The sequence below is a fragment of the Macaca mulatta genome, chromosome 2, assembly GCF_049350105.2.
Source record: "Macaca mulatta isolate MMU2019108-1 chromosome 2, T2T-MMU8v2.0, whole genome shotgun sequence".
NCBI classification, from domain to species: Eukaryota; Metazoa; Chordata; class Mammalia; order Primates; family Cercopithecidae; genus Macaca; species Macaca mulatta.
In genome coordinates, this window is record NC_133407.1 from 139,072,005 (window position 1) to 139,097,062 (window position 25,058).

Sequence of the window (25,058 nt, forward strand, 5' to 3'; positions counted from 1 at the left end):
ACTACCAACCTCAAGCACAAAGACCTGAAAATTCCCATGCCCGGTCCACCTTGAGCCCACTCCAAATGGGCTGGGCAGGGAAAGACAGGAATGGCCCAGCACTGAGGGCCAACTCTTCCCATTTCACCATGCTCAGCATAGAGCTCCAAGGAGTCCCCAAATCTTCCACTGGAACCTAGAGCTCAGATTATTTTGGATGTCCTTGATCAGGAAGGAGGACAGAACATATTTTTATGTGTCAATTGCTTAATTAAGAGCAGGTACAATAATGGCTTCCATTTATCCTTTTGCTCTGGGGCCTGCGCTGGTCAAGGGTAAGCCAGTTGGTAGATAACAGACCTGAGGTCCCATCTAGGATGCGCACCTTGCCCGCTGTTTCATCTTGAGGTGTTTTCTGAATCGCCCCAAGCTTATGTTTTTTAAACTGCAGAATGGAGATGGTGGCAGTTGGTTGTGATTGAATGAAAAAAAAAAATGTAGCCAGCTGCCTAGGGCAGTGATTCATCTGTAGAGCACTGTGATGGTTTATAAACTCTGGAGCCAGACTGCCTGTGTTTGCATGTCGGCTCTACCACTTACTAGCTGCATGACGGGGAGTATCACTGACCCTCTTCAAACCCGTTTCTTCACCAGTAAATTGGGATAAAAATAACACTGACTCACGGGGTTATTTTGTGGATTAAAGGAAACATCATGCAGAGAATGCTTAGCACGGGGACTGCCACAAAAACAGCACCCCATAAGGTATGGTTGGTTGGTATTGCTTTCCCATAACAGACACTTAGGATACCTTAGTCCTCATTATTATTATCTTCAGATTTGGATTTCTCTCTTCATCTCTTTAGGGAACAGAATAAGAAATGAAAAGTAACAATGAGGTTTTGGGTAGACAAAGGGAAATGAAAGCAACTTTTGTTCATAATGAATGTTCAGTTTACAAAAGTAAGGAACGCAGATTCTCCGGAATACAAAATCATAAAATGTTATATTTGGATGGTATTTCGCTGTTTACAAAAGACATTCACAAATTACTTAGAATCCTTAAAAGAACTTTGTAAAGGAGGTGCTATTATTCATATTTAACTGATTCATTCATTCAGTAATATTTATGGGGTACCTCCTATGTTCCCTGCACTGGACTTCATGCTTGAGATACAACAGTGAATAAAATGGATGGAATCCTTGCTCTGCTGCCATTAGACAAACAATACATGAGTGTGTACTGTGGTGTGGTAAAGCCTGAAAGAGGTTCAGGACCCAGAGTTGCGATCTTATTTTAAGATAATAATAGTAAGACCCCTGTGGTAATTTACTTTGAGTAGAGATCGGAAGGAGGTGAGGAAGTCAGCCATGTAAATAGCAGGGAAAGTGCTTTCTCAGTGGAGAGGTGTGTTGAGGAAGAGAAAAGAGGTGAGTGTGGCTGAAGCTGAGGGAGTGCAAGGGGCAGCCCTAGGCCACCAGATCCACCAGCAGGGGAAGGGGCCAGAGCTTAGGTAAAGATGAACATCGAAGTAGGGCCTTGGGATTTTGAGAATACACTAGGCAGCTCTTGGAGGATTTTGAGCGGAAGAGTGACACAATCTAATTTACATTTTTACAAGGTATTTTCCTGGCCTCTGAATGGAGAATGGACTGTGTGATTGATTCTAGGTAGGAGGCCGTCTGAAAGGCTCTGGGCTCAGGGCTAGATTGGTGGCAGTCGTGGTTAGCTTCTGGATTTATTTCAAAATCGAGTCAATAGGTTTGTTAATGGATGAGGAGGTCAAGGCTGAAAATAAACTTATGCAAGACCGCACAGCTGAATAATGGTAGACTTCAAACTAAAGACAAGTCGCTGGAATCCAAGCTCTGTGTTCTGTTCACAGCTTTTGGTCATGGCTCTCCCTGTTGCCCTGCAAACAGGTCATAAACTTTTATAGGTTGGGATATTTGATGACAGTGGGTTGGCTAAAGGATTTGAAATCTCTTTGAGTTTATTTTAGTTTTAGGGATTATATATCCTTTCCCCATGTTATCTCAAAATTAAATTAAAATGATTACTATTATTGATTATCGGCCTAACCCTTTTCACATGCTTTGCATATGATATTTCTGAACCTCGTAGCAGCTTGAAAAATAGATTCTATTATTCTCCATTGGCAATTGAGGCTTAGAGAGGTTACCTTACTTACTGGAGAATGCAACCCAGGTACATTTAAAACCAGGAACCGAACCCAGGAAGGATTAACTCCAGAGCTGAAGTTTCATCCACTTTGTTGATAATTTCTCACTGGGTTGACCAAAGACAAAACTGAGAAAGAATTTCTGAAGTATGTCAGGACTAGTGTGTTTTATAAAGATTTGGCTTTCTTGAATCCTGGGAGCTTCTGTTAGCGTTTGTCAATACACAACAATTTCCATACCCATGCCAGCAGGCAGATTTAAGCAATGTTTACTTACTTAAATAAAGTATCATTTAAATAGTGTAATTTCTTTTCTTTGTAATGAATTGTTAATTCAGAGTCATACATGGATCAGATGGGACAAGGAGAACTATATGGGAGGATGGGGGTAACTCTGAAAGACTTAGGACTCTGAGTGGAGTGTGGTAGTGAAGAGTGGGATTACAGACTCAGTGCTTTGCAGCATTCTTAGAGAGTTTAGCCTTAAAAAACTTGGAAGAGCTACTCATCTTGCTAATTTGCAAGAAATAAGTGATAAATTGTTCAATAGGATTGTATTAGTTTTCTAACATTGCTATAACAAATTAAATTACTATAAATTTAGGAGTTTAAAAGAGTACATATATACTATTTTACCTTTCCGTAAAAGTTCAACACGAGTCTTGGCTAAAATCAAAGTGTCAGCAGGCCATGTCCTGGAAGTGCTTGGAGAGCACTCCTTTCTCTGCTTTTTCCAGCTTTCCCAGGCTGCCCACATTTGCTGGCTCCCTTCTGCCATCTTGAAAGCCAGCTACACTGCATCACTCTGACCATCCTTCCATGGTCACATTTCACTCTGGCCACAGCCAAGAAAGGCCTTCTGATTTTCAGGAGCTTTGTGATTATATTGAGCCCACTTGGGTCATCCAGGGGTAGGAAATAATTTTCCTACCTCAATGTCCTTAATCGTAATCATATCTGCAAGTCCCATTTTTCCATCTAAGGTAACATAGTCATACATTCTGGGACTTAGAATGTGTACATCTTTCAGGGGCTATTGTTTTGCCTGTTTACAGAGACCTTTCAGGAATAAAGGTTGCCCAACCTAACATTTTAAGTCATTCCAACAAGTATTTACTGACTGAATTTTCTGTGGTAGCTGCTCTTTGGGCACTGGGGACATGCTGCACAACCTCACAGTGAGGTCCTGCCCTCAGGAAGCTCACAGTCAAGTGAAAAAAATATTCATTTAGGACTCCCAGGCAGAAAAAGATGTATAAGTCTTTTATTTTAATATGTAATATTCATGTTTTCTAGAACCTAAAACTTACTATAGTCATTATCTTGTATAATGGGGACACAATGAGAAAAATGGAATTTGATTGATTATTAATGTTGTAATGTCCTTTAAACTAAAAATTTTTGCATTTGTGCCCATCCCTTGACATTTCCAGCTAATGTTTTCCTTCCCACTGGATTTTTTTTTTTTTTTTAATGGCGTCATAGCAAGGATAGGGCTTTTAGAGTCAGAAAAATGGCCAAATGCTGTGGGATATGTCATTCAACTTCTCTGCAGTCCAGTTCCCTCACCTTTAAAATGGCCATATAAATGCTGATCCATCGAGTTCTGAGCAGTGTCAATGAGATCATGCATGTGCCACATCCAATAGAGTTTTTGGTCCTTAATAAATGCATCAGAAATGTTAGGGTTTGTTTATTTTTTCTTCTTATTTTATTTTATTTATTTTATTTTATTTTATTTTATTTTATTTTATTTTTTTTGAGACAGAGTCTCACCTTGTTGCCCGGCTGGAGTGCAGTGGCGCCATGATCTCGGCTCACTGTAACCTCCACCTCCTGGGTTCAAGTGATTCTCCTGCCTCAGCCTCCAGAGTAGCTAGGATTACAGGAGCACACCACCACACCTGGTTGATTTTTGTGTTTTTAGCGGAGACAGGGTTTTGCCATGTTGGCCAGGCTGGTCTTGAACTCCTGACCTTAAGTGGTCCACCCACCTCAGCCTCCTAAATTGCTGGATTACAGGTATGAGCCACCGTGCCCAGTCTCATGTTAGGTATTCTCATTTCCAAGAGATATTTCCAGAATTATGCTTGGATCAGGAGTGTGGAAGGTTTTATTGCCCGAAAGTAGAAAACCTGGCCCTTTTTCTCAAGAAGAGTTTAGTCTTACTGGGAAAATGAAATATACAAGGAATGTACATGAAGTGGTTAAATAGTGAAGCAAGACAAATGAAATGAATGGTGCAGATCAGAAAACCGTAGAGAGGCAGAGAACTGAAATGGGAACAAAAGTGTCAAGGGGGAAAATAGCAGCCAATACTGGTAACTTGGGAGATCAAGATGTGTTGACCCTGTGTCTTGTGCCAGGCAGCAACAGTATCTAAATTCAGAAGAGTAACAGAGTGTCACTTCATCATAGGTCTTGAATGCCTAATGGATAATCCAGAATAGTACTATGCATGTGGGTATGGAAAGTCTGGGAGCTCTAGATGAGCAGATGTTCTGTTACTAAATATTAACTTGAAAAAGGATTGAAAACTCAAATGGATCTGGAAAGAAAAGTTCATAGTCGATGTTCAGAAAGCCTAAAGAATTGACTTCAATGAACTATTAGTCACCCTAAACTGGTTTTAAAATATAAATACTGTGTGACACATTTAATAAATGGTGTATAAATATTTTATGTCCTGTTCTTTATCAAACTGACATTCTTTAATCTCTTTCAGATCATCCATTTGCTGGTGATGTTGTCTTCCCCAGGGAAATCAGTTTTACCAACCTTCAACCGAATCATACTGCTGTGTACCAGTGTGAAGCCTCCAATGTCCACGGAACTATCCTTGCCAGTGCCAATGTTGATGTTGTGGGTGAGTGTGCCTGGGAGCTGACTTAACTTGCTATTTTCTTAAGGAAAATAGTCGAGGTCATGTTTAGAAGTACCAGTTAACTCTTGACACATAATATATGGGGGAAAAAAAATCAAAGCACTTTTCACCATACATTTGAGTTTTAGACTTCACACTGAAATTATACTTTCAAAAATGTATTGAATTGGGATACTTTTATAATTCAAGACAGACACCCACCATAATATTCCGCTGTTCTCTATTCGTGTTAATATGGCTAGGACGTAGAAAAATTTAGTTTGCACATCTTTCTTCCACCAAAATTTAAAACTGTATTTATGTTATTTTCAAATAGATGTCCGTCCATTGATACAAACCAAAGATGGAGAAAATTATGCTACAGTGGTTGGGTACAGTGCTTTCTTACATTGCGAGTTCTTTGCTTCACCTGAGGCAGTCGTGTCCTGGTAAGCCAGCAGCGCACAGTTTTCTTAAGAGAATGTAAATTGTAGATTTGACCTTGTTTCTTCATCCATCATTTGACAGGCTGCATTGGGTCTATATTGTTACATGTACTCAGTGCCTCTGAGACATAAGGTAACAAACTTACCTTTCAGGAAATTACCTCTTCTGAAAACATTGGCTAGATTTCTAGGATTTTCTCACATAGAGACATACAGAGAGCCACTTGTGTTCATAAAGAAAAGCAGAGAATTGAAGAGATTCTAGAGACAATTTTAAAGGTAGAATTGGTTTTTCATTATGGGGTACCACAAGGTCATATTTTACCCTATTGTTGTTGTTTTGGGATTATCTAAATAATTATCTTAGCTCGCATTTAATTCCAAATGCGTGTGCTTCAGACTTTTCCAGCATTCATTTCGATTTTAATTTCAATGGATTAATTGGTATCACAAGTCCAAAGACATTATCAGTATGGATCTACTTTATTAGTTACTTTACTGAAAAAGTGTGGTTAAATAGTTCTTGAATAATTTTGTCATTGGTCTGTAGGGCAGGGTGAGATGAGTGACACCAGGTCATACATTTATAGGGTCAGATATTACCTTTATTTTAAATCATGGTATATATTTTGTTTGTCATGGGTTTTCTGAATTATTCTGATTTTTCAAAACACTCCATTGAAATATTATTCACCTTGCTTACTGAGATGTTTGGCACCCTGTTAAATTTTGCATCTGAGGCAAGCCTCTTGCTTACCTCAGCCTAGTCCTTGTCTGGTAGGATCCTGCATGGACTGCATCCACAGTTTATCCTTTGTTTGTTTGTTTGTTTGTTTGTTTTAAAATCAAGCAGTCACTTATTGTGAAATGTACAGGATAAATCAAGCTGTGGCAGCAAATGCTTGGAAATGGATGAATGTGGGAGGAAATGGCTCTGGGGTTGATAGGGTAAATGTAATCCATGTCCACAGTCTATTTGGCTAGAGACTCCCTGGCTTATAATATTTCTGAATGACCAATGTTCTCCCAGGACAGCAGGAGGTTTGGCAGATTCATTATCTCTTTCAATTACTAGCTTTCCCATTTGGTACCCTGGAGTGATCATTAACTAAAGAGTTCACCATCAATAAGCCAGAAAATATTTACTAAGCTCTGAGGATACATGCAAACGGGTGCTGGTAGCTATGACAAATACAGCAGAAGCACAGAGCATGGACTTAGGTTTTCTCTAGCTGCAGTCTATTTGGGTAGATAAGATATACATTCATGGTCCATTTTGAGAAAAATATGAAACCCAGTGGAACATTTCATAAGGTTTGCTAAGCTGCTGAAAGGTGATTAGGCTGAATGACATCACTGACTAGTATTAAAGAGAGTATGCAATTTTGCCTCACCTCAAATGGATGTATGCTTTCTCTGTCCATAGGCAGAAGGTGGAAGAAGCGAAACCCCTGGAGGGCAGGCGGTATCATGTCTATGACAATGGCACATTGCAGATCAACAGAACCACTGAAGAAGACGCTGGGTCATACTCATGTTGGGTAGAAAATGCTATAGGAAAAACTGCAGTCACAGCCAATTTGGATATTAGAAGTATTTTTATTTCACTGTTACTTTGCATGAATTGTCACGTGGGTTCAGTCTGTCTTCATTTGCCCAAATGGAATAATACAGTTTATGTTGGAGTGCCTGATAAATTTCTTTGAAACGTTTTTCAAAATTCCTAGATTGGGTTTCATCTAAAAGATTATTGCAAGAATTACAGGGTATGCCAATGATATGTGTGCAGCTTCATCCTATTTTAAGAGGGAGCCAGGTGTCCTTAGTGACAGATGGCTGTCAATATTTAAAAATGACCTATTAACCACACTACACCACATTTCTGTAACTATATTTTATTTCAAAAGCCAACTCAAGGTAATGTTACCAGTAATCAAGTTTTTGAGCTAAAGATTTCACAAACTCATAACTTTATAATGATTGAGGCATGACAGAATGAGGAGGATTTTTGATCCTCTTTTTGGGTCATAAATAGCTTTGTATTATTCCTTCTCACTTCAGCGCACAGTCCTGGGAGCTGTTGATAGTTTCTTGGGTTTCACCGATATTTTGATTTTAATATTGCTCAGAGAATCCTCAAGAAAACCCAAAGAACAGAAAGGTCCTTCAGTAATAGTAGGAAGCACTTCTGTTTCTTGTGTCATGTCAATATCCCAGCCCGCTTCTCCCTTCCACCTAGAAAAGGGAGAGCATAGTTGTTTCATCATCTGTTTTCACTGATGCCTTTTTGCTCCATACATATTCTGCTGTTGTATCCACTGATGTCTTGACATTTCTTTTTTTCTCTTTTCCCATATACATCCTTCCTTCCTTCTTTTTTCATCCCTTTTTTTTCCTTCTCTTTGGTCTTACATCCTTTTCTTATTTTGTAGTATTTGTCTCTCTGTGCCCTAAGTAAATCAATGTGCCACCCCGACAGACTATATTTTTAAAGCACACAAATACTCTCTCATAATATCTACTTATATCTTATGTCTTCTACATTTTCAAATGTTATGTATACTTTTCAGGATGCCCTCATGAAGTCACTGAAGATGATGATGATTGTGTTTATACTTCAAAAAGTAAACCTATATTAAGGTTAAGCAACACAGCTAGCTGTAAGGAGCATGAAGCCTCAAATCTAAATAGAACTTTGCATTCCTATTGCCCAACACAGCGCTTCACCCAAAATGGACCTCAAAACTGCTAGTGGCCAGAGACATGGACAGGTTTACAAATTTTCAATATGCTGTAGTGTCTATTTTATATGCAAAGACTATATACAAATCATATCAATGAAGGATTAAGGACACATTTTTTTACATATACAAAAGTCATGTTGGGAATGGAGTTAAGTGAGAGTCTATATAGTATAGTAATTGAAAGCATGAGCATTGGCCGGGCACGGTGGCTCACGCCTATAATCCCAGCACTTTGGGAGGCCGAGATGGGTGGATCACGATGTCAAGAGATCGAGACCATACTGGCGAACATGGTGAAATCCCGTCTCTACTAAAAATACAAAAATAAAATTAGCCGGGCGTGGCAGCGGGCTCCTGTAGTGCCAGCTACTCAGGAGGCTGAGGCAGGAGAATGGAGTGAAACCAGGAGGCGGAGCTTGCAGTGAGCTGAGATCACCACTAAACTCCAGCCTGGGCGACAGAGCCAGACTCCGTCTCAAAAAAAAAAAAAAAAAAAAGAAAGCATGAGCTTTAATCTCAGGCAGATTTGGGTTTAAATCCTGATTTAGCACCTTACCAGTTAGGAAACCTTGGTCTTATGGTTTAATTTCATTTTAACCTTAAATTACGTTCTGTGTAAGGTGGGAGTATTAATATTCATAAAGTTGTTATAATTATAAAATGCCACAATGAATATACATTACATAGCAGAGTCCTGATAGAGAAGTGCTTATTAAATTATATTATTATTAAATGAATTTCTGGCTTTATATTTAGAATTAGAAGTAGGATGTCAAATAATTCAGTTAAAATTAATTCAATTTAATAGTCTCTTCAAGTTTTTGTGCCTGGGATAACAATTAATTTTATTAACACTTTCCGTTTTTAACCAGTTCCTTGAGGAAAATGTACATAGCAAATATCAGAGTATAATTATGAAATTGGAGGTCAACCTGTACAGTTGGTCTGTGAGAGGTCCCCCAAAATGCCTAATGCCACATTAAGAGTATACTTACTTTTAACATAGCCTTAAAGAGTAAGGATTGCATGTTTTGAAACAATCATAATGAAGCAAACATTTTTTAAGGCAACCATATACTAATCTTTGAGTTTCATAATGTTGATAACCACAACTTTATTTTTGTTTCAAATTATCACTCACTGTAATTCATTCAACAGTAGATTTAGCAATATGTATTGAATGCCTATGATATATAGGCTCCCTTCTAGGCTCTGAGGATACCACAGTGTTACAAAACAGGCACAGGCCCTACCCTTCCAAGGCTTATTTTCTAGTTCCCCACCTTCATGTTGATATTTCATCCATGCATGGGCTTGAACACTTACCCTCAGGTTTCTGAATTAATAATAAACATGCTAACAGAGAATCAACTATCCCTTTTCCTTTACAGTGCTTTGATTACATATCCAGAAGCACTTGAAGGAGAAATTATGTTGTTTTCAAATTCTAGAGACATTTGTTTGCTCATACTTTGCTTACTCCCTTGCCCAAGAAATAATGAGGGAAATTCCTAAACTATTAATTGATATTTCCACTTAAATTTTGTCAGATGTCCAAGCCTGGATGGAAAGAAAATAATAATGACATACAATGTTAGGAAATTACAGTGGGAGAAACCCTGCATGAGGATTGGACTGTTATGGTGACAGTTTGGGTTACTTAAATTGCAGGCACTTAATAACAAAGTAAGCTATGCTTAGTGCTAACTAATATCTTTGTTTGGTAAAAACAGATGCTACACAACTTAGAGTTTCTCCTAAGAATCCTCGTATCCCCAAATTGCATATGCTTGAATTGCATTGTGAGAGCAAATGTGACTTACATTTGAAACACAGTTTGAAGTTGTCCTGGAGTAAAGATGGAGAAGCCTTTGAAATTAATGGCACAGAAGATGGCAGGTAGGTAAACTACTATGATGTGTCATAATATTTGCTTGGGTTGAACACCTTGCATTTGAAAGAAAAATTCCAGGCCGGGCGCAGTGACTCATGCTTGTAATCCCAGCCCTTTGGGAGACTGAGGTGGATGGATCACTTGAGGCCAGGAGTTCGAGACTAGCCTAACCAACATGGTGAAACCTCGTCTCTATTAAAAATACAAAAATTAGCCAGGCATGGTGGTGTGCACGTGCAATCCCAGCTACTCAAGAGGCTGGGGCACAAGTATCACTTGAACCCAGGAGGTGGGGGTTGCGGTGAGCTGAGATCATACCACTGCACTCCAGCCTGGACGACAGAGTGAGACTCTGTCTCAAAACAAAAAAAAATAAAAAATAAAAAATAAAAAGTTCTAAAAGTATTCATACTGAAATAAAAACAAAAACTGAATAATATTTCTGTCTTCAAGTCACTTCACTCTCCTATCATATATTTATCATCCTATTTTTGCTACTGACTTTTCATGTAACATGTACCATTCTGTTAGTGTGTGAAATAGAAACCACTCTAAGTAACTGAGGAAGAATTGCAAGGGCTTGGATGCTTGCAAAAAAAAGACTGAGAACTGCATGGGCTTGGATGCTTGCAAAAAAGGAGACTGGAGGAGCTAGGCCTAGAAGAAGCTGCACACTAGTCTTCTACGTTCTTGATCACAAAGCACTGCAGCTGCAATCCAGGTGTCTGGAAACTGCTGCCATCTTCATGACTACCTCACCCCATTGGTACTACTCGTGAGTCCTGCCCCTGCCAACTCTCATGTCTGCCAGAACCACTATCTGCTTCCACTGGCCCAGAGAAGATGGAGTCCATTTTCCTTCTACTTTTCAATCTCACATGAGTTTATTTAACTAACTAGCAAAACCTAAAGTATATCTGGGATTCTTCCTGCCGGAAAGTACTGAGAAGCATACGTTTGAGTCTTCCAAACTCTGTATAGAGAATATAGACAAAATATAAAAGGGAACATATAGAGGAAAGTGTGAATGGATGCTTAATAGCACTAGACAATATTAAGTACATCAAAGAAATAAAAAGTCAGCATTTGCTGAATGTCTACTCTCTTTTGAAAATATGTCAAAGTCAGCTTTGCATGCTTTTGCATTGTTACTAAATAAGGATTAAAACTTAACCATGTTGGAGCCAAATCTCACCTCTCAATAGTTTTGTAATTTATTGCTCTGTAAAAGTAAAAATCTGAAAATTTTTAGATAGGACATGTGCTGCTTGCATGAGACAGCAACAGTGCCATGGGTAAGATCATAAACTCTGAAGCTCAATGGCTCAGATTCAAATCTCAGTTCAGTCACTTATTAGATCTTTGAACTTAGACAAGCTGCTTAACATCTGTGTGCCTTGGTTTTAAATCCCATAACATAGTTTGAATTAAAAGTATTAAAAAGGTACTTTCATTATAGGGTTAACAATACCAAGAACTTAGAAAACATTAACATACAGAGCACTTAGAAAATACCAAGTGCACAGTCCATTTTTGCTCTTGTGATTTGTACTACTAATTTCTTTATTTTTCTTCTTATGACAAATTTCTTTTTTTTTAATTTTTGTTTTTCTTTATATGTTCTTAAAAAAATGGGATACAAGGAACAGAACGTGCAGGTTTGCTACATAGGTATACATGTGCCATGGTGGTTTGCTGCACCTATTGACCTAAGTTCTCTACCCTTGCCCTCCACCCCCCAAAAGTCCCTGATATGTGTGATTCCCCTCTCTGTGTCCACGTGTTCTCATTGTTCATCTCCCACTTGTTTGCTGAGAATGATGGCTTCCAGCTTCATCCATGTCCCTGCAAAGGACAGGATCTCATTCCTTTTTGTGGCTGCATAGTATTCCATGGTGTATATGTACCATATTTTCTTTATCCAGCCTATCACTGATGGACCTTTGTGTCAGTTTCATGTCTTTACTATTGTAAACAGTGCAGCAATAAACATATATGTGCATGTGTCTTTATAGTAGAAAGATATATATTCCCTTGGGTATAGAGCCAGTAATGTGATTGCTGGGTCAAATGGTATTTCTAGTTCTAGATCCTTGAGGAATTACCACACTGTCTTCCACAATGGTTGAACTAATTTACATTCTCACCAACAGTGTAAAAGTGTTCCTTTTTCTCCACAGTCTCACCAGCATCTGTTGTTTCTTGACTTTTTAATAATCCCCATTCTGACTGGCATGAGATGGTATCTCATTGTGGTTTTGACTTGCATCTCTCTGGTGATCGGTCATGTTGAGCTTTTTTTTCATATGTTTGTTGGCCATGTAAATGTCTTCTTTTGAGAAATGTCTGTTCATATTCTTTGCCCATTCTTTGATGGGGTTGTTTGTTTGTTTCTTGTAAATATGTTTAAGTTCCTTTTAAATTATGAATATTAGACCTTTGTCAGATGGGTAGATTGTAAAAATGTTCTTCCATTCTGTAAGCTGCCTATTTGCTCCGATGATAGTTTCTTTTGCTGTGCAGAAATGCTTTAGTTTGATTAGATCACATTTGTAAATTTTGGTTTCTGTTGCAATTGCTTTCGGCATTTTTGTCGTGAAGTCTTTGCCCATGCCTGTGTACTGAATGGTACTGTCTAGGTTTTCTTCTAGGGTCTTTATGGCTTTGGGTTTTACATTTAAGTCTTAATTCATCTTGAGTTAATTTTTGTATAATGTGTAAGGAAGGGGTTCAGTTTCAGTTGTTTCAGTTGTTTGCATATGGCTAGCCAGTTTTCCCAGCACCATTTGTTGAATGGTGATCCTTTCCCCAGTGCTTGAATTTGTCAGTTTTGTCAAAGATCAGATGATTGTAGATGTGTGGTGTTATTTTTCAGGTCTCTGTTATGCTCCATTTGTCTATATGTCTGTCTTCATACCAGTAGCATGCTGTTTTGGTTACTGTAGCCTTATAGTATAGTTTGAAGTCAGGTAGTTTGATGCCTCCAGATTTGTTCTTTTTGCTTAGGATTGTTTTGGCTATATGGGATCTTCTTTGATTCCTCATGAAATTTAAAGTAGTTTTTTTCTAGTTCGGTGTAGAATGTCAATGGTAGTTTGATGGGAATGGCATTGAATCTATAAATTACTTTGGGCAGTGTGGCTATTTTCATGATATTAATTCTTTGTATCCATGAGGATGGAATTTTCTTTTCATTTGTGTATGTCCTTTCTTACTTCCTTGAGCAGTGGTTTGTAGTTCTCCTTGAAGAGGTCCTTTGCATCCCTTGTTAACTGTATTCCTAGGTATTTTATTCTCTTTGTAGCAATTGTGAATGGGAGTGCATTTATGATTTGGCTCTCTGCTGGTCTATTGCTGGGGTAAAGGAATGCTTGTGATTTTTGCACATTGATTTTGTATCCTGAGACATTGCTGAAGTTGCTTATCAGTTCAAGGAGTTTTGGGGCAGAAACAATGGAGTTTTCTAGATATAAAATCATGTCATCTGCAAATAGAAACAATTTGACTTCCTCTCTTCCTATTTGAATACACTTTTTTTTTTATTCTGCCTGATTGCCCTGGCCAGAACTTCCAATACTATGCTGAATAGGAGTGGTGAGAGAGGGCATCCTTGTCTTGTACTGGTTTGCAAAGGGAATGCTTCCAGCTTTTGTCCATTCAATATGATATTGGCTGTGGGTTTATCATAAGTAGCTCTTACTATTTTGAGATGTGTTCCATCAATACCTAGTTAATTGAGAATTTTTAACATGAAGGGATGTTGAATTTTATCAAAGGCCTTTTCTGCATCTATTGAGATAATCATGTAGATTTTTGTCTTTGGTTCTGTTTATGTGATGAATTACATTTATTGATTTGAATATGTTGAATCAGCCTTGAATCCCAGAGATGAAGCTGACTTGTTCATAGTGGATAAGTTTTTTGATATGCTGCTGGATTCAGTCTGCCAGTATTTTATTGAGGATTTTCACATCAATGTTCATCAGGGATATTGGCCTGAAGTTTTCTTTTTTTGTTGTGTCTCTTCCTGGTTTTGGTATCAGGATGATGCTAGCTTCACAAAATGAGTTAGGGAGGAGTCCCTCCTTTTCAATTGTGTGGAATAGTTTCAGAAGGAATGGTACCAGCTCCTTTTTGTACTTCTTGTAGAATTCGGCTGTGAATCCATCTGGTCCTGGGCTTTATTGGCTGGTAGACTATTAATTACTGCCTCAATTTCAGAATTTGTTATTGGTCTATTCAGGGCTTCAACTTCTTCCTGATTTAGTATTGGGAGGGTGTATGTGTCCAAGAATATATCCATTTCTTCTAGATTTTCTAATTTATTTGCATGGAGGTGTTTACAGTATTCTTTGATGGTAATTTGCATTTCTGTGGGGTCAGTGGTGATGTCCCATTTATCATTTTGTTATTGTGTCTACTTGATTCTTCTCTCTTTCTTCTTTATCAGTCTAGCTAGTCTACTATTTTGTTAATTTTAAAAAAAAAGTTCCTGGATTCATTGATTTTTTGGAGGATTTTTTGTATCTCTATCTCCTTCAATATTTCTTATCTTCTGCTAGCTCTTGGATTAGTTTGCTTTTGCCTCTCTCGCTCTTTTAATTGTGATGTTAACATGTGGATCTTTCTAGCTTTGTGATGTGGGCATTTAGGGAAATTTATAGCACTAAATGCTTTAGCTGTGTCCCACATACTCTGGTACTTTGTGTCTTTGTTCTCATTGGTTTCAAAAAACTTCTTAATTTCTGCCTTAATTTCATTATTTACATAGGAGTCATTCAGGAGCAAGTTTATCAATTTCCATGTAGTTGTGTTGTTTTGCATGAGTTTCTTAATCCTGAGTTCTAATTTGGTTGCATTGTGGTCCGAGAGACTGTTTGTTATGGTTTACGGTTTTTTGTATTTGCTGAGGAGTGTTTTGTTTCCAATTATGTGGTCAGCTTTAGAATAAGGGTGATATGGTGCTGAGAAGAAAGCATATTCTGTTGGTTTGGGGTGGAGAGTTCTGTAGATGTCTATTGGGTCTGCTTGGTTCAGAGCTGGGTTCAAGTTCTGAATATCTTTGTTAATTTTCTGTCTCATTGATCTGTCTAATATTGACAGTGGGTTGTTGAAGTCTCCCACTATTATTGTGTGGGAGTCTAAGTCTCTTTGTATGTCTCTAAGAGCTTGTTTTATGAAACTGGTTGCTCCTGTTTTGGGTGTATATATGTTTAGAATAGTTAACTCTTCTTGTTGAATTGTTCCCTTTACCACTATGTAATGCCCTTCTTTGTCTTTTTTGATCTTTGTTGGTTTTAAGTTTGTTTTGTTAGAGACTAGGATTGCAAACCCTGCTTTGTTTTGCTTTCCATTTACTTGGTAAATTTTCCTCCATCCCTTTATTTGGAGCCTATGTGTGTCTTTGGACGTGAGATGGGTCTCCTGAATACAGCACACAGATGAGTCTTGACGCCTTATCTGATTTGTCAGTCTGTGTCTTTTAATTGGGTTGTTTAGTGCATTTACATTTAAGGTTAGTATTGTTATGTGTGAATTTGATCCTGTCATCATGATGCTGTTCGGTCATTTTGCTCATTAGTTGGTGAAGTTTCTTCATCATGTCATTGGTCTTTATATTTTGGTGTGTTTTTGCATGACTGGTTCTGGTTTTTCCTTTCTATATTTAGTGCTTTTTTTCCAGGAGATCTTGCAAGGCAGGCCTGACAGTAATGAAATCTCTCAGCATTTGCTTGTCTGGAAAGGATTTTATTTCTGCTTCACTTGTGAAGCTTAGTTTGGCAGGATATGAAATTCTGGGCTGAATATTCTTTTCTTTAAGAATATTGAATATTGGCCCCCACTCTCTTCTAGCTTGTAGAGTTTCTGCTGAGAGGTCCACTGTTAGTCTGATGGGCTTCCCTTTGTAGGTGACCTGGCCTTTCTCTCTGTCTGCCCTGAACACTTTTTCCTTCATTTCAACCTTAGAGAATCTGATGATTATGTGTCTTGGGGTTGATCTTCTCATGGAGTATCTTAGTGGTGTACTCTGTATTTCCTCAATTTCCATGTTGGCCTGTCTTGCTAGGTTTGGGAAGTTCTGGATAATATCTGGAAGTGTGTTTTTCAGCTTGTTTCCATTCTACCCATCTCCTTCAGGTATGCCAATCAATTGTAGGTTCAGTCTTTTTATGAAGTCCCATATTTCTTGAAGGCTTTGTTCATTCCTTTTCTTTCTTTTTTCTCTAGTCTTGTCTGCACACCATATTTCAGCAAGGTGGTCTTCAAACTCTCATATCCTTTCTTCCACTTGGTAGCTTTGGCTCTTGATACTTGTGTATGCTTCATGAAATTCTCCTGCTGTATTTTTCAGCTCCATTAGGTCATTTATGTTCCTCTCTGAACTGGTTATTCTAGTTAGCAGCTCCTATGACCTTTTATCAAGGTTCTTAGCTTCCTTGCATTGGGTTAGAACATGCTCCTTTAGCTCAGCATAGCTTTTTATTACCCATCCTCTGAAGCCTACTCCTGTCAATTCAGCTGCCTCATCCTCCATCCAGTTCTGTGCCCTTGCTGGTGAGATGTTGTGATCATTGGGAGGAGAGGCCTTTTGAGTTTTTAGTGGTTTTTTTTTGTCGTCGTTGATTCTTTCTCATCTTCATGAATTTGTCTAACTTCTATCTTGAGGCTGCTGACCTTGGATGGGGTTTTTGTGGGAGATTTTTGTTGCTGATTCTGTTGTTTTTGCTTTCTTTTCCTTCTTTCTTTCTTTTTTTTTTTTCTTTCAATAATCAGCTCCATCTTCTGTAGTGCTGCTGCAGTTTGCTGGGGGTCCACTTCAGGTCCTATTCATCTGGTTCACTCTTGTGTCTGGAGATGTCACTCAAGGAGGGTGGAGAACAGCCAAGATGGGTGCCTGCTACTTATTGTGGGATCTCAGACCTCAAGGGTCACCAACCTGATGCCAGTAGGATCACTCTTATACAGGATGTCTGACAACCCCTGTTCGAGGGTCTCACCCAGTTGGGTGGCACAGGGAATAGGACCCGTCTAATGAAGCACTTTGTCCCTTGGTAGAGGGGATGTGCTTCACTAGGGGGAAACCTACTCATCTGGGCTGCCTGGATTCCTCAGAACTACCAGGAGGAGAGACTAAGTCTGCTGGTCTACAGAGACCGTGGCCACCCCTCCCCCTAGGGGCTCAGGCCCAGGGACATCTGGGTTCTGTCCCTGAGCCTCTTCATTCTGCTTGTCTCATTTCTGTTGCTTGCTTAGTCTACCTTGGTATTTATGTGTGAGCCACCTCTATGCAAAGGCATTGGTTTCAGCCTTGGTACTTAATTTATTCTCTTCCCTCCTTCCTATATATATAAAGGTTTGCAGAAAGGCAGTGTTTGTATTACAACCAGTTCTCACTGAAACACGAAATTAATTATATACATCTAAAGGCTATGCTTTGCAATACAGATCTCCAGTCTCAAGTTAGGTCTCCGCTGATCTACCGACTGCTCAGATATGCCTAAATTCTGCCTCTTTTGTTACTACTGCCTATCTGGGGTCTCCCATGTGACCTCCGGGCTCCAGTCAAGAAGGGAATCAGATACCCATGGCTTGTTGGTAATATGACATGTACATTTAGGCTTTGAACCCAGAAGCCCTAAGCAGCCTTTTCAAGTGGCCCAGTTTTACAATTCCCGCAGGATGCAAGAGCTGATACTGGCTGGAGTTATTGGAGTTCCTGCAGGGAAGCCCCATCCAAGGAGGAATGATGGGTCAAGTTCAGGCCTGAAGAGGCATTGAGTCTGCCACAGTGGGTGTGTTGGGCTGTGGGGGACATGTCTTGGGACCAAGCCATCCAGCCTCCCTGGCTCCAGCAGGGGAAAAAGCACAGCCTGGAGCTATAGACATGAATGTTGCCTTTCCCTCACCCAGGGAGCTTAGCGTGTTAGGCAGTTGTGATTCCCAGTGCTGGCTGCTGCCACTCTCCTAAGGAGCTCAAATGGCTTAGGCAGCAGGCAGCTGCAGCTGTGCGGCTGGCCTCCCCTCCCTCCAGGAGCTCAGTAGGCTTAAGCAGATTCCTGCTGAGAGGCTGTTGAGAATCTGTGGGGCTCCAGGATTGTGACACTAGACCCAATGGCTTGAGTTTGTGACTAGGGTCTTCCAATCCATGCGTTGCACAGCTCCGTGGAAAAAGCACTGTATCCCCCTCTGGGTAGCACACTCACTCACTGCCTCCCTTGGCTGGGGGAAGGGGTCTCCCCTGCCCCACTGTGGCTCTCAGGTGGACCACTGCACCACACTGTTCTTCACTCCTCTCCGTGGATCCTGCCAGCCTCCTAGTCAGTTCTGATAAGAGAAACCTGGATACCTTGGTTGCCAGTGAAGGATTCACACACTTACTATGGTTCTTTTCCATGGGAGCCTCTGAACACAGCCCCTTGCTCCTGCCTCCTCCCCTCCCCACCCCCCCCTCCCCCCACTAGCCATTTCTTCATTCTACTTGTCTCATTTCTGTTGCTTACTTGGTCTACCTTGGTATTTATGTGTGAGCCACCTCTATGCGAAGGCATTGGTCTCAGCCTTAGTACTTAATTTATTCTCTCCCCTCCTTCCTATATATACAAAGATTTGCAGAAAGGCAGTGTATGTATTACAATCAGTTCTCATTGAAACGCAAGATTAATTATATCCATCTAAAGGCTATGCTTTGCAATACAGATCTTGAGTCTCAGGTTAGGTCTCCACTGATCTGCCAACTGCTCAGATATGCCTAAATTCTGCCTCTTTTGTTACTACTGCCTGACTATCCGGGGTCTTCCATGTGACCTCCGGGGTCTTCCATGTGACCTCCGGGCTCCAGTCAAGAAGGGAATCAGATACCCATGGCTTGTTGGTAATATGACATGTACATTTAGGCTTTGAACCCAGAAACCCTAAGCAGCCTTTTCATGCGGCCCAGTTTTACAATTCCCGCAGGATGCAAGAGCTGACACTGAAATGAACCTCTGGCTATCTGAGTGGATTGAGCAAGTGACACAGATGTTCTGCCAATTTCCCTAAACAAGTAGCAGGGATAAAGGACAATAACTTTAGCTCAGAAGAGGCCCCAGGAGCGAGGAAGGCTGGGAGTAACGGCTGCTGGCTGGCCTTGGCTGCTGCCAAGGGCAGGCATGGAGCTATAGCAGGGAGTAGAAGTCACAGGTATCCGCTAAATTTCTATCAGCAACCTCATACTTCTTACCTTCTGCTGAGACACTTTCTTATTACTATGCAGAGGACCAGAAGCTTTAACCTAAAGAGAGGTTAAATTTCTAATCAAATATACTTGGTGAGAAGTGAAAATCCCTTCTTCTCTTTTCTCTTGTCCCCTTTCTTGTGCAGGGATGCAGTAGGTGCTGGGAACTGCCACTCTGAACCATTAGACCTATGGGGCTTCGTCTTATGTTAGTACTTCCCATACACGCTTTCTCTCTTTAGTCCTTGCAGTAATGCTATTAGGTAGATTGAAATGCCCCCAAGGAATTTTCTGTGGATTTCCAACCTGCATGTGGCTATAGACCATATAAGATATAGACCATACACTATGGTTATAAAAAAATGAAATGGAGCATGGATATGAAACCATTTTTAGAATTTATACCGTGCTTAACAAAGTTAGTGGGGACTGTTCATAACTGTAGGCAAAGTGAGGGGCCTAGTCCTGCAGGAGAGACCACTGTAGCATGAAAAGTGGGATATACTGATAACTAGGAGGGCGTGGGAGGAAAGGGCATTGAGAATCCAGTGGGAGGGATTTTCCTTGGCACCAAATAGGAGCTGCTTTTTTTTCCCTCCAGAAATAGTGGCAAATGAAAGAGGGAGGGGAGAAGTTCAAGATGCAAAGATTATAAGACAATCATAGTGAAAGGTTTCTTTCTAACAAATTAGGAAAGAAGGTAATTTGTTCAAGCAGAGAGGCAGGAGAAATGGGAGTTGGGGACATTAAAACATCAACCATGAGAAATGTGATTAGTGATAATCCAAAAATGAATGACATCCATTTAATTAATATTATTAGTAACACTCTCTGAGCACATACTCTGCCAGGCTGTATACACTAATCACTTTATGTGCTTTACCTCATTTAATTCTCTTGAAGAGAAAGAAAATATTGGTATCCCCATTTTTCAGATAAGATGAATTAGGTTCAATGTTTTATTCAAGGTTGTACAAACAATAATTGATGGAACTGAGCCGCAAACACAGGTCTCCAAAGAGAGAATCATTTTGTCATGGTGCCTTCAGTGAAACACGGATATTACTCAGCTGAACAGGGTAAGACAAGACTGGCTGCTAACATGGATTAGGGACTAGCAGACAGGATGCTGCAGATGAAGTGGTTTTAGTGGATAAATTTCTCAGGCAAGGTAATTAAGCAGGTGAAGGCAAACAGAGGAAAAGATTGGGACACAAAGACGTGAAGATGCTTTTTAGCTGCTTCTAAGATTTCAGGTGCTATGAGAGTAGAAATGATGCAGCTTTTTAAAGCAGAATCCAACTGACCTACGATGGGAACATAATGTGAGGGAGAAATAAGTGATTGTTTTCTTAGGCATGGAGAATTTGGAGCTGTCTGTTACTGCAGCACAACGTCGTGTGACCCTGCTAAGGCAAATAGTTGTCAGATTTTGATGTGTGGCAGAATTATCTAGGCTTCATGTTCAAATGCAATGGCCCTTGCCCCATCTCCAAATGTACTGATTTGGAACCTGGACTGAGGCTGAAACATTATATTTTTAATAAGTTCTTTAGGTATACCATACCCACCATATTTCGAGGACTAGTGAGGCACCCAACCTTGATTAATTTCAGGCACCTAAGGTACATTTGTGAGACTGGAAACAAGGCATAATGCAACGATGACTTGCCAAAAAATTAGTAGCTTTCTTCTCTGGCCTGAAGCACCCATGCCAGGGTTCAAATCTTGGCAAGATTTCAGCTACTATGGACTCTCGTGCAGGGCACAAAGGCCCTATTTCAAGGGGTTATTAAGGTGTATTCTTTCATCTAATAAGGTAAATTTTTCAAAAATTGTCAGGATATGCAATATTCTAATATTGAATCAAATGGACACCTGACTAACATGACCTGAGATGTTAATTCATGTCAAAGTTTTATTATGTCTAGAATTATAGTGAGATTCTTGATTAACAATTCAAGGTAATATTGGTTGGCAAATCTTTCTATTATTGGTGTAGGAATAAGGGCTGATTCTGTCTATAATCAAAATAACTATGCTTCATTCCTCTGCAATTTAAAGTGGATTTATATAATTCAAAATTCTCAGCATTTATATGAAATGTACATTAAAAATATTAATTATGTGAGCCTCCTTTCCTCCTCACAAGGATGACACTATTTAAATTATTTCAACCAAATGCTAATTATTGTGAATACATTTTACATTTTGTGGAACTTGAAAAATACTTTAATAGTTATGTCGACAATACAAAGGTACAGGGTAAAAGGTGAAATTTATAAAGAAGCAATTCTCTCATAATAAACCTGATCGCAAATTGGTAAAAGAACAAATGATAAAAAGCGAGGTGAAATGATTTGCAAAAAGAAGTACTACACTGCCATCTACTGTTCAAATAAGCATATGAATGCTTTAATTGCTATCAGATCTTAATGTGCAGTCTACTTGGGAGTGGAGGGGCAGAGAAAGGAGAAACTTGTGAAAAACTGAGATTATCAGATTCCATCTCAAGTATTGTGGTTCTGTGGAATGGAGATGGAATTCAGGAATCTGCCTTTGTAAGAAGCACTCCAATTGAGCCTATATAGGTGGTTCCCTAAACATACCTTAAGAATTACTCAAATATATCTTGGCCATTGTAAGGTATAATGCTAGGCAACACATGGTTCCATCAGTGACTCGTGCAAACAGATGGTTAGATTTCGTAATAATTTTTAATGTGATTTTGTTTATGGCTATGTAGACATTTGTGTATGCTAGAATAATTCTTATCTCCAGGTTTCAACTGTGGCATTCTCTAATCAAATTTGTACTGCATAAATTTGGTTTTCACTCTTAGATCGTTTTCAATGAGGAATATGCATTTTTAAAAGGATCGGGTTTCTATTATTTCTATTGTTTTCCTTCTCAGCATGTACTCACTTTTTTTCTGACAGGATAATTATTGATGGAGCTAATTTGACCATATCTAATGTAACTTTAGAGGACCAAGGTATTTACTGCTGTTCAGCTCTTACTGCTCTAGATAGTGCTGCAGATATAACTCAAGTAACTGTTCTTGGTAAGTGCACTAACTAATGAGAAATCTGTTCATTTCTACATTTCTGATTAAATTCCATTGTTCCTGGTCAATATAGCTAACGATTATTTGAGCCCCTGCACATATATTGTTAATTTGAAATTTTTGTTTCAAAAGCAACACAATTTCAAATCCTTTCTCCTCTTTTCATATAAAAGAAATTAACTAATGCTTAATTTTTTTTCCCTACGTGTGTTAATTTGACAATAGCAGTGGGAGGTAAGTGGTGCTATCAGCAGAAAGAAAAATAAAGCATGCTTGAGTTCCTAGCACTCTTGAGCTACTCTTTCCTGGTGTGCAAAGAAATGGGGCTGAGGAATGGAGGTGGGCTAGATTGGAGGATCTCGGTAGGGGTTGAGAGGTGGATGCACGGTGGTCATCTCTAACCTAAAGGCACAGACTGAGTTCCCAGGGTTCCCGGAAAGACGGAGAGGAACTTCCAGCATTCTGCAAAGGAATGTCTTTGATTTTTGTTGTTGTTGTTAATGAAAGTACTAATTAGGAAACAGTGTGCACACTTCACTAGTGTAATCAATGCAATTACCCCCGAAATCACCAATGTTTAAAGCTCTTAGATCATCTGCTGGATGTTTTCCAAAATTTCCCTTTCAGATTCACTCTCTACCAGCTCTTTGACCTAGAAAGGTTGCTTGTAAGGACAACATCAGCAAACCACTTGCCTTCCAGCTATTATTTGGTTCAGTAAGTGGAGGGCCATTTGGAGTGTTGTATTGATTCTCCCTACTTCCATCCCGTGGACTGGCTGTCCCACTGCCAAAGTCATACCTTCTGCAGACAGGGTCTCCTCACACCATTCCTTCTGATGGGGCTCTAACAGCTGCATCCCACCACAAATATTTCAAGTCTCTCTCACACCCAACCTACCAAACATCCTGCCCACATCTTTTAAAAGATGTTTTATTAAAATGTTTTGGAACTATCCTAAATTTGTGTAAGTTATTCATTAATTTTCTGGGGGGACCCTAACATCTACAGATATTTGTTCTGTTTCAGTGGCCACCATTTAGTCTTTCCTTTGGTTTGCAGGTACTCCTTAAAAGTATTGGTTTTTTGCCTACCTTTCTTTACATATGTCTACATTAATCACTGTTATTAACAGACCTTTGTATCCTTAGCACTCCAGCTGTTGGGACCCACTGTTAGGTTGTGAACAAGGGAGGTGGTGGTACAGACCGCGGGAGAAAATTCAGTCTCTTCTGAGACAAGCTGATAAAAAATGGGTCAACAGGCTGGATCTCTTCAAGTGAAGCGAATGGCCACCCCTCCTCAGGTGAAACAAATAGCCATCAAGTTGGGTTCTAAAAATAAAAGCGCAGTTTCCACTCGTAGAAGGTATGGATTTATAGAGTTGTAGAGTTGGCTCAGTAGAATTGTACCTTTAGGCAAAATGTTTGGCCATGGGTATTTGAGCATTTTCAGGTCTCTCCAAACAGAAACGTTTAATCCCCTAGTGATGATTTCAACAATAATTCATCAGATAAAGTAGTTGAGCTTCAGATAAACTGGAATTCTTCCCAGGCCCAGTGAGTTGAGGGGTGAGTTCAGGCTCCGTGTGCTTTGTCCCTAAGTATTTTGAACAATGGCAGCCACCAAAGGGACTGAGTCCCCTACTGCTTGGTGCTTCCCTTCTCAATTTCCTCTCAAATTTAAAATATCATTCTTGCAATTAGGCTGCCGTTTTTGGAACTATTAATTTTTTAAAATTCTATATAAATTTTGCCTATGATTATATGTACTGTTTATGTATGCACTAATCTACCAATGTTTACAGAATAAAAATAAAAATAACATTTGAATAAAAATAAATTTTGAACTTTATTGCTCAAAATTTATATTCGTTTTTCTTTAGACCAACTTCTGATTAACCAAAGCATCTCTCAACAATTGACAATAATAAATAATTATATAGACACATATGAGGTTTCTAAAAGACTATGTTTTCCCCCTGGAAAACAATTTTTAAAAGCATATACTTGATCCACTTTAATCAAAAGTTATTTTTAAAAGCATTGACATAAATATGCTTTCAGGATATCATTTTTTAAAAAAGTCTCAGTTGCAAGTTCATCAGTTCTAGCTCCATATGATTCTCAGAGGAGCCCGATTTTAATGACAGATGTAACATGCAGCCTTAGTTTACTTCAGGAAACTTCAGAAATTAGTGGACTCAGTAAATACTGAAGAGAAGCTGAAGTTCTCCTAGCTCAGAGATTCTCAAACCTGTTGAAGAAATAACTTTATTTAAGGCTTTAATGTTTGGACACAGTCATGAACCACAGTTTTTAAAAAGCATGTTCTCTATTCTGAATTTGAAACAATGCTTTTTGTCAATGTAAATTTCTAACAATTAGCAAATATTCAGGAGGAGCAATAGACGGTGCTTTCCACTAGGAGAAGAGCGAGCCCATTGAAAGGCTACATTACATAATACCTTCCCTTTCTCTTCTGCAAAAAGATAAAAATCCTCCAATACTTGAGAGAATTCAAATCAAATTTTAAGAGTAAAGGCCTTTAGAAATAAGATTGTTGCTTTATTTTCAAAGTACCAGAAATTTTCATTTTCTTTAGCACTGGAAAATTTGTGATCATTTACTTACTTAATTTTCCAGTTTCTGTCACAACATTTAACAAT

General features: G+C 39.2%; 1 protein-coding gene across 11 annotated transcripts in view; it reads left to right on the forward strand.

Annotated features, from left to right (window-relative positions):
* The window catches only part of CHL1 (cell adhesion molecule L1 like), a 212,943-nt gene that overhangs the window by 159,190 nt on the left and 28,695 nt on the right, over positions 1-25,058 (forward strand). For all 11 annotated transcript variants that reach the window (XM_015130379.3, XM_015130384.3, XM_015130382.3 and 8 more), the window contains 5 exons: positions 4,888-5,028; positions 5,363-5,474; positions 6,898-7,064; positions 9,949-10,114; positions 22,263-22,387. In XM_015130379.3, coding sequence (XP_014985865.3) covers positions 4,888-5,028; positions 5,363-5,474; positions 6,898-7,064; positions 9,949-10,114; positions 22,263-22,387 — 711 coding nt within the window. The remainder of the gene's footprint in view (positions 1-4,887; positions 5,029-5,362; positions 5,475-6,897; positions 7,065-9,948; positions 10,115-22,262; positions 22,388-25,058) is intronic.